We start from the raw sequence: 10249 nt of genomic DNA on the forward strand, positions 1-10249 counted from the left end.
GGAGCGTACGGATATGATGTGATATCTTTAAAACGAGCGTGTCTCCCTCTGCTGTTACTATAGAAACCCATGTGTTCTGACCAATCAGAATGGAGGAGTGTAAGGACATGATGTGATATCTAACAATGCAAAAAAAGCTGTTATTATAGAAACAAAGAAAATGAATAGACACTTTCTGACCAATCAGAATCCAGGTGTGTTGTGTGACATGATGGGATATCTTTGTGTGTGTATAGAATTTCGGTCAGTGGGACACAGCGCAGTTCGACAGCTCCGAGCGGCAGATGAAGTTCCTTCGGCTGATGGGGGGCTTAAAGAAAGGCCCCCAGGGGGCGGGGCAGAGTGCCGGCCGCTTCAACATGGCTCTGGGAAAGGAGGGGCAGCAGAACCTGCAGCAAGGCCTCATGGGAGAGTTCGAGCGGGCACAGAACCGGAGAATGGACTTTCAGAACCGAGGGGCGGGGCTTGGGTTCTCAGCGCTGCTGGAGAAGAAGTTTCATATTGACGCCAACGCTCGGAGTGAGAACTCCACACGCTTCGATGACTGAGCGGAGCGGAGTCAAACACTGTGTGTGTGTGTGTGTGTGTGTGTGTGAAAAAGACTGAACTGCAACATTACATTAGAAAACAAATCAGGACTGGTTTCTTTTTCCCCCCAGCAGATTAAAAGTATGTAGGTTTTACTCTCTGATTTCTCTTCTCAGCCTTCATCTCTGTTCAGCTTTAAAACACCGAGCTTCATCACATCACTTTTTTTTCTGGTTCACTTTATTCAGGCTGCTGTAAATTCATGACTTCTCTATGTACAGAAATGACAGCATTCAGATGACTAAAGACTTCAGAATAGAAATATAAAAACAGACACAAATGAAACCATCTCTGAGCATGTGGTTACAGAGGCACGAGAACACCGTGCAGGCTGAGGAAATCATACACAATAAAGCAGTACTTCAGAGAAAATCCCGTGTGTGTGTGAGGGGAACAAGCTCAGTGCTGCGCTCCGGGGGGAGGAGGGGGTGAGGAAGAGGAGGATGGTAACGGGAGTGAGTCGAAGCGCTCCTCTAACTCTGCTCTCAGTAAACTGGGGTTTTATTAACATCAGCTCCAGTTTTTCCAGATGTGTGTGCATCACAGTGAGCCTGTGTGTATATGAAGCTGTGTGTTCCGGGGGTAAAGGTCAGCTCTGGCGGTGCTTCACGCCTGCAGGTACTCCGGCTGCACTCGCGCCACTTTGCGGAACTCTTTATTGTGCGTTCGAGGACACTGCATCTCACACCAGCTGATGGGAACCATCTGTACTCCTGAAAAACACACAAACACACTCATCACACACTCCCATACACATCCTCTATCACCCCCCACACACACTCACACTCAGACACCCATTCACTCTCTCACACACACCCTCACTCACCCCTCCTACACATACTCTCTCGCACACACACATTCCCCACATATCCTCTCTCATACACACGTCCTCACACCCACACCCCCACCCATACTCTCACACACCCTCTCATACACCCACAGTCTCTCAGATGCTCTTACACACCTGAACCTAAAATACAGGGGGTTTGTATCTTGATGAAACATCAGTGAGGTGAAACTTCCTTAGTTTCAGTCATAGCAGACACACACACACACACCCCTAAACTCCAGCCTGTTAAACAAACTCTACTGATGTCCAATCAGAAACCAGAAACAGACAGTGGCATAGCGTCGACTTTTGATATTTCCCCTCGAGTGGGCTCTTCCCTCTACTCACCTGCCTCACTGTGGGCCACGACCACACCCAGTTCGTTCTCTGCCGTGGTCAGAAGGTAGTTGGACTGCACGTCGCCCAGTGAGATCTGACCGAAGAGGTCAAGGGTCCAAAACAAAACGGCCATCAGACAAGAGCAGGAAGTGAGAAGAGATCGCGTGATTAAAGGATACCACTTTAGCGAGGACAATGTCACCGGGCCTGAAACTCTTATATGTCTCCACCTGCGGATATTAAAGGGTCAAATCAGAACAAATAAATTCCATCAGTCCATCACAGCTTGTGCTGAGTTTTATTCATTCTTTTTAATTAATTAAGTGACTGCTTCTCAAATTACACAGAAAACATCCTCACTTTGTCCTTCTCTGTCGCTCTCACATCTTCTTTCCTACACAGAGAGAGAGAGAGAGAGAGAGAGGAGGGAGACAGACAGACAAATACAGAGGGATGGAGATAGATAGATAGATAGATAGATAGATAGATAGATAGATAGATAGATAGATAGATAGATAGATAGATAGATAGATAGATAGATAGATAGAGGAGGGAGGGAGAGACAGAAAAACAGCCAACAGAGAGAGAGAGATAGAGAAATAAATAGGGGAGAGAGCGGGAAAGACAGACAGAGAGCAAGAGAGAGACCGATAGATAGAGGTGGGAGGGAGAGAGAGAATCAGTTCACTCTGCTGTTCAGCTCCTGAGGTTAGTGTGTAATAAGTGAGACGTGAGTCATGTGACCTCCTCTGTTTTAACTCCACACAGAGGTGCATGATCACTGAACTCACTCTGAACCTCACAGCTGAGTGTGAGGTTTTCTCTTTAAGTCTAGTCTAGTCATGTGACCTCTCTGTCACTCCACACCTTTATACTCTGACCATCACTCTCACACTAAAGACCAGTTAGAGCTGCTGACATCACTGACCTCATCACTGTGAGTGAGCGGTGTTTATATCACATCCTCTCATTAGTCTTTACAGTACAGCCGTAAAACCTACATCCACCTCTCTCTCTGTCTCTCTCACTGTCTGTGTCACTCTGTTTCCTTCTCCCTGTCTCACTCTGTTTCTCCCTCTCCCTGTGTCTTTCTCTCCTTCTCTCTCTCTCTGTCTGTGTAACTGTTTCCTTCTCCCTGTCTCACTCTGTCTCCCTCTCTCTGTCTGTGTTTCTCTCCTTCTCCCTTCTCTCTCTCTCTCTCCCCCATCTATTAAGCTGACGAGTTTCATTTAATCAGATAAATTGTGTAATTATTTAATTGAATTAAAATATAGGAAATGTACTAATTAATAATCTGATTATAGATGTGATCCAGCTGTAGACTGAAGTCAGTTATGTTGCAGCACAGAGACGTCAGTGACATGATAGAGAGCTGTTGGAGTTTGTGTGTGTGTGTGTACCTGATGGTTCCTCTGAACCTGTCTTTGAGAGGAGTAGATCCCACATAGAGGATGTGGACTTTGGCAAACCGGGGGTTAATGCTCGTCACCTGGACACACACACACACACACTCAACGTTAAAGCTAACAGACACACAGAAGGAAGGAAGACACACACACACTCACACACACTCACACACAGTCACACTGACGGTGCTGAAGCTTCGTCTCACGCCATTACATAACAAAAAAGCAAAAGAAGCGGGTTTTCAGACTCTCTGTTGCCATGACAACCCTGGAGTCATTTCTACCACTGCCGTTAGAGAGATGCGTGGGTTCGAAGATTATTCATGAAAGGTTTTTTTTTGCCCTCGCTGGCTACGAGCCCGAGTCTAACATCCACAGCAGACTAGAACAGGAACACACTGATATCAGGGGGCGGGGCTAACAGCTCATGCGGGTTAGAACAGAGATACACTAAAGGTCTGAGTTACACTTTAATTTCTCAAGCTGCAGGAAACCTTCCTGAATTCAGACTTATGTCTTAATGATTAGTGCGAGTTTCACTCTTACTTTTACACACACCCCCTCACGCTCTCACACACACCCTCATGTGCGCGCGCGCGCTCTCTCACACACACTCTCACACACCCTCATGTGCGCGCGCGCTCTCTCTCTCTCTCACACACACACTCTCACACACCCTCATGTGCGCGCGTGCTCTCTCTCTCTCTCTCACACACACTCTCACACACCCTCATGTGCGCGCGCGCTCTCTCTCTCTCTCTCTCACACACACACTCTCACACACCCTCATGTGCGCGCGTGCGCTCTCTCTCTCTCTCACACACACACACTCTCACACACCCTCATGTGCGCGCGCGCGCTCTCTCTCTCTCACACACACACACACCCTCATGTGCGCGCGTGCGCTCTCTCTCTCTCACACACACACACACTCACACACCCTCATGTGCGCGCGTGCGCTCTCTCTCTCACACACACACACACACACCCCCTCATGTGCGCGCGTGCACGCTCTCTCTCTCTCTCACACACACACACACTCACACACCCTCATGTGCACGCGCGCTCTCTCTCTCTCACACACACACACTCTCACACCCCCTCATGTGCGCGCGCGTGCTCTCTCTCTCTCACACACACACACACACCCTCATGTGCGCGCGCGCGCTCTCTCTCTCTCTCTCTCTCACACACACACACTCACACCCCCTCATGTGCGCGCGCGCGCTCTCTCTCTCTCTCACACACACACACTCACACACCCTCATGTGCGCGCGTGCGCTCTCTCTCTCTCACACACACACACACACCCTCATGTGCGCGCGCCCGCTCTCTCGCTCTCACACACACACACCCTCACACACCCTCATGTGCGCGCGCGCGCTCTCTCTCTCACACACACACACACCCTCACACTCACCCTCATGTGCGCACGCGCTCTCTCTCACACACACACACACACACCCTCACACTCACCCTCATGTGCACGTGCTCTCTCACACACTCTCTCGCGCTCACACCCACACACCTACCTTACAGGTGACGATGGCTCCAACATCAGGCAAAAGCTGTGCTTCTGTCTCTTTAACTACTGAAATCATCGGTAACTATGACAACAACAAACAAAAAAAAAACTGATTCAAATCTTCTACAATCTGAAACAACTGAATACACATACACACACACACACACTCACTCTCTCTCTCTCTCTCACACACACACAGCTGTGTGTCACACTTGCTCATGTTCCTCACCTCCTCGCCCTCATTCCTCCTGATCACGTAGCCGGCCAGCGAGGCGAAGATGGAGCCATGTCGTTGATACGTGCCTGCACCCGAGATGCAGTCCTCCACGCTGCAAAGCCTTTCACCTGGAACACACACCTTAATGATTTCATTCTTAATGACACACTGGACAGGAAATAGAATCTGACCTATACAGGACATGAGGCACAGTGCACACATACACACACAGCCTCTATCTGTAATCACATGCTGGTAGGCACGTGATCCCACCCCTGCATGTCCTCCTGCCCCCCCCCGAGCCCAACCCCAGCCTCACCCTTTTGCCACCCCATGTGTAAAACCCTGCCCTGTGTGTAGCAGACGGTGTGGTATGAGAACTCAGGGCGTGTTTAGACGCATCTCTTTATACGTTTACATTTCGGGGGCTGCACGTGACAGCTTACCTGGAACTCGATCAAAACACTGTGAATGGAATGTTTGGCTCGAGCGCGGTGACGCGCCCCGGGCGGTGGGCGGGGCCGACACGACGGATTCACTTTCCCGTGGAAAAGCAAGAGTTTTAACAAGTCTACTGCAGCACACGCCCCAAACATCCCCATAACGTGTACACACACTGTATTGCTTATATTCATCACCGTAACGCCACTATAAACTATAAAAATATATTTTAAAAACGTTATTTCAAGCACTGAAGAAGTCACACACTGTAGCGCGTGCTGCTGCTGCTGCTGCTGCTGCTACTGCTAACGATTCAGTCAAACGCTATAGACGATTTCACTTTAAATCTTCAACAACTGAAACAAAACCACAGCGACATGTTACTAAAACATCTGACGCGACACTCCGGCCGCTTTCTCTGTGTTCATTCAACGCCAAACACAGAGAAATGTTTTTAAAGTTTTTAAAACCGTTCACTTACCTGGAACACACAGCTTCATGGGCGACATGTTTTCAAGAAGAGTCCTGGAAGCGCTGATTGGCTGATAAGCACAGCGCGAGGCTGATTTCTGATTGGTCGATAGGGGGAACATGGAACGCTCGGGGCGCCATTTTTGTTGTGGAGAGAAAATGAACCACAGAGCGACCTTCTTATCGTTGACCATGTGAATTAGCAAGATCTGCGATAACAATTTCATTTAGTGAAGGGATTAAAGATGCGCATTCAAACAAATACACAGCACAGGGATCAAACAAATGCAGAAATAAAGCACGGAAAAAGAAAGAAAGAAAGAAAGAAAGAAATAGATAGATAGATAGATAGATAGATAGATAGATAGATAGATAGATAGATAGATAGATAGATAGATAGATAGATAGATAGATAGATAGAAGAAACACGAGATACATAAATAATGTAGTGTATGCCACATCCCCTTCTATTTATTTATTTATTTGTTTGTTTGTTTGTTTGTTTGTTCATCGATTTGTCTAATGATTTTGACCCAGGCTAATTTACACACTATTATAAAGTTCCTCATAATTGTGATTCAACCGTTTTATCAAATAAACACACATTTCCACCTTCTTTCTTTTCAGCAGATTTTATTACGCGTAAACACACACACACACACTCCAGTGTAGCTTCACATCAGACCAATTTTGTAGATGTCGCATTTCTATAGTATATTTTGGGGCGAAGACGACAACATTTATACACAATTGGGTTTATACACCATTGAACATATTATGTAAAACACACACACACATACATACACACACAAGCTGAGACAAAAGCAAGTCAGGATTAATAATTAATTAATAATTAATAATTAATTTTGGCCCTCATGATTAACTTCAGGGGAGAATCTGGTTGCTCTGATACTTTGTGTGTGTGTGTGTGTGTGTGTGTGTATTTTAAGTGCCATCCTGTAGGCGTGCGATGTTCAGTGTGAGTCACGCCGCGATTTGGAACACGGTGCATTCAGCTTCTTTTCTACAAAAGACACACACACACACACACACACACACACACACAGGATTTATCCGCTGCCCTGTCGTCCGTTAAGTGTCGTTGCCTGGATACCGTTACCGTAGAGCTCCCAGCGCTGAGCAGAGTGAGTCTGTTGTATTGAAGCGTGCAGTAAACACAGTGCTTTACATGCAGGAGGATGTCTCGGGTCACTCGGAGGGTCAAGCCTTTAAGACTGCTGAGGAATATCTTCTCTGAATTCTGAATAAATCATTTCTCATAAGTCACTGAGCCGTGTCTGGAACCCAGATCACGTTCTGTAAGAGACGTAATGACTGAACACGTGTCTGATAAATCTCTCCGTATAATCATTTCCTCTCTCTCTCTCTCTCTCTCTCTCTCTCTCTCTCTATCTCTATCTCCCCTTCCCCTCCCTCTCTCTCTCCCACTATTTCTTGGCCTTGCCCTGAGCAGCCACAGCCTCCATGGCCTTGCGCACCGTCTCCTCATCCCCGAGGAACTGCATGGGCTTGATAGGTTTCAGGTTCTTGTCCAGCTCGTACAGGATTGGGATTCCTGTGGGCAGGTTCAGCTCCATGATGGCCTCCTCTGACATACCTGAACACACACAATAATAAAGATGAGTTGGATTTTCCAGAGCATTCCCTTGATGCTTTTCTGTCACTCACTCAGTCACATGCCAGAAAGCAGCTCCATTAAAATGAAAGAATACGAGGAAGAAAAAAACAACTCAAGAGCAAACAACACTAATCTAACTATCCAACTATGCATTTAACTATCTAACTACCCATTTAATAGTCTAAGTATTTATCCATTAACTATATATCCACTCATCTAACTAACTATATAAGCATCTAACTAACCATCTAACATTGCAACCTGTCCATCTAACTATCCGACTACCCATGAAAAAAATATTAAAAGGAATGATTTCTGTATTCCTCCACTCTCTTGTTTAGAGTACACACTCCTCTAGGGTACTAAGTAAGGGCTGAAATGAGGCTGAATTGCTGTAAGGGTGCACCGTGTGATTTGGGACGACTCACCCTCCAGGTGCTTGACGATGCCCCGGAGACTGTTGCCGTGGGCGGCGATGAGCACCCTTTTGCCCTCTTTGATCTGCGGGACGATCTCGTCATTCCAGAACGGCAGCGCGCGGGCAATCGTGTCCTTCAGGCTCTCGCACGACGGGAGCTGGTCCTCCGTCAGGTCGGCATAGCGACGGTCCTATGGGAAAGCCACGGGCGGTACTGTAAATACCGGGCCTCAGGTGTAGGGATTATAGACACTTCATGTGTTTACAAGTGCTTATACATCCTTATTTTAAATATGTGATCCATATTAATCCAAAAAATAATATATCAATCACCAGAGTGTAAAACAGTCATTTTCATTCCAATAATCATGTTATAAATTCTAAAAAAAGGGGGTTAAGCATAAATGTGGCATAAATGTTTTAGTACACGCCCACTTTGCATATTCCTAGACTGTACTATGTTCTCACACTCTCTACCTAATGATGTTTATGTGTAGCTGCTGTATGAGTTATTCAGGAATTCAGGCTCATGTAGCTGTATGATGTTCACCTCGCTGATGCTGGAGTAGAAGTCGTGCTTGGGCTCCATGGGAGGCGGTGGGATGTCGTACGAGCGCCTCCAGATCTTCACCTGCTCCTCCCCGTGCTTGGCTGCCGTCTCAGCTTTGTTTAACCCAGTCAGGCCGCCGTAGTGTCGCTCGTTCAGACGCCAGGTGCGATGCACAGGAAGCCACATCTGATCGATGCTCTCCAGCACCAACCACAGCGTCCTGATGGCCCGCTTCAGCACCGACGTGTAGCAGACATCAAACTCATAACCTGCTTCTGTAGGAGCAAGAGAGAGAGAGAGAGAGAGAGAAAGAGAGAGAGAAAGAGAGAGAGAGAGAGAAAGAGAGAGCGCTACACACTACTGTGGATTAAGAATCATTTACTTATTTTCCTCATCTCACTCGAGGCTAATGTATCCAAATAATCTCAAAAGTAACTGACCAGATCCCCCACCTTTCATTTCCTCAAAATGAATTCACTTAATGTCACAAATTTAAATCATATTCCTAGGAATTAAAAGGAAATCTTTAAAAAAATAAATTAATTAATCCTTAAAAAATATTTTTTAAATTCTACTCACTGTATGTTTATTATATATATATATATATATAAAATAAAATATTTTATTTAGTTAAATAAATAACTTTTATTTAGTTAAATATTTTATTTAATAATAATTAAAATAAGTTAATCGGTAAAAATCTGAAAAGCAGGCATATCATATTGTTCTGTGTATATTTATATTATGTTTATATCGTGTCAATTTATTAAACTATGAATTTGTTTATTGTTTATTTCTTATTTATTTTTTTTTTTTTAAATTTATTTCTGCGGATGTCTTCCTAAAGTTAATCATTTTGTTTTCTTTATGTTTTTCTTTTTATTTTCATTTGTTGATCTCTGTATTTATTTGTTAATATGGTGATAATGGGCGTGGCTTTACATGCAATAGGGGTGTGTCGTTTATACGTAAATAAATACATTTTTTAAACGTATCACTTGATTTATTGAGACGTTATCTGTTTATGTTTAATATTTAAATTTAAATAGTAAGTTTGTTAACAAATTTGCATAAATTATTATTATTCCGTTCAGCACACACACACACACACACACACACACAGAGCGTATGCACGCGCAAAATGCCGCAGTATCCTAGCAACCACATGGCGCCGTGCGTAAATAGCGTACGTTCGGACACGCCCCTAACGCACCAACTGAAACCCATCACCGTGCAGAGACCCGCGGGTGTTTCAGCGTTACAGTTTGACCCTCCGCTCACCTTTCAGCGCCTCGCCGCCTCTCCTGGCCTCCTGGACACCGGTGTCACTGAGGTCAGCGTCGAACCAGCCGCAGAAGCGGTTCTCCTGGTTCCAGCAGCTCTCTCCGTGCCGGATCAACACTATCTTGTAGGCGGCCATGGTGCACAGTCTGCTCGTTGTAGTCGCGCGGTAACAAGACGAGAGCTGTCCTGTGAAACCGTGGAGGAAGAAGCGTGGAATGGCGGAGATCTGGAATAAATAAACACGCTCCAGATGCGGGGAAGTGATGCTGGAGGTCGCGGCTCGGAGGGCGAACTGTTTCGGGAAGTGAAGAACGAAACCACTTCCGGCTTCTGCGGCTTCTTCTTTCCACCAATCAGGCTGCAGTCGCTGCGCTGTGATTGGCCCGTGGTTGCTATAGTAACTCCTCACCCCGCTTGATCGTGTCCGCTTCAACTCGGTTGTGTAAATTTCACAATGTTTTTTTTTTCCCTCAGAAATATTTAATAAACATCTAAAAACAACTGATTATTATCAATTACCACTGCACAACTACACTTTTGTC

General features: G+C 45.8%; 3 protein-coding genes across 4 annotated transcripts in view; 1 reads left to right on the forward strand and 2 right to left on the reverse strand.

Annotated features, from left to right (window-relative positions):
* The window catches only part of knop1 (lysine-rich nucleolar protein 1), a 9343-nt gene extending 8754 nt beyond the window's left edge, over positions 1–589 (forward strand). The window contains exon 4 of the mRNA XM_058380736.1: positions 237–589. Coding sequence (XP_058236719.1) covers positions 237–548 — 312 coding nt within the window. The 3' untranslated portion in view covers positions 549–589. The remainder of the gene's footprint in view (positions 1–236) is intronic.
* A 145-nt stretch (positions 590–734) lies between these two features.
* exosc1 (exosome component 1) lies at positions 735–6033 on the reverse strand. Of its 2 annotated transcripts, XM_058380748.1 has the most exons (8): positions 5827–6033; positions 4917–5032; positions 4695–4769; positions 3157–3245; positions 2117–2150; positions 1936–1986; positions 1766–1850; positions 735–1301 (listed from the first exon to the last, which is right to left on the reverse strand). In XM_058380748.1, the coding sequence occupies exons 1-8, from the start codon at positions 6008–6010 to the stop codon at positions 1195–1197; spliced, it is 741 nt and encodes a 246-aa protein (XP_058236731.1). In that variant the 5' UTR covers positions 6011–6033; the 3' UTR covers positions 735–1194. The 2 variants fall into 2 exon arrangements, with proteins under 2 accessions (XP_058236731.1, XP_058236732.1); XM_058380749.1 differs by lacking the exon at positions 5827–6033 and having other exon boundaries at positions 4917–5123.
* Positions 6034–6435: 402 nt separating this feature from the next.
* On the reverse strand, positions 6436–10044 carry pgam1b (phosphoglycerate mutase 1b). Its single transcript, XM_058380745.1, has 4 exons — positions 9705–10044; positions 8424–8698; positions 7884–8064; positions 6436–7434 (listed from the first exon to the last, which is right to left on the reverse strand). Exons 1-4 carry the CDS (start codon positions 9841–9843, stop codon positions 7265–7267), a joined length of 765 nt encoding a protein of 254 aa, XP_058236728.1. The 5' UTR covers positions 9844–10044; the 3' UTR covers positions 6436–7264.
* Positions 10045–10249: the final 205 nt, after the last annotated feature.

Source organism: Hemibagrus wyckioides, linkage group LG26 (genome assembly GCF_019097595.1).
Source record: "Hemibagrus wyckioides isolate EC202008001 linkage group LG26, SWU_Hwy_1.0, whole genome shotgun sequence".
Classification (NCBI taxonomy): Eukaryota; Metazoa; Chordata; class Actinopteri; order Siluriformes; family Bagridae; genus Hemibagrus; species Hemibagrus wyckioides.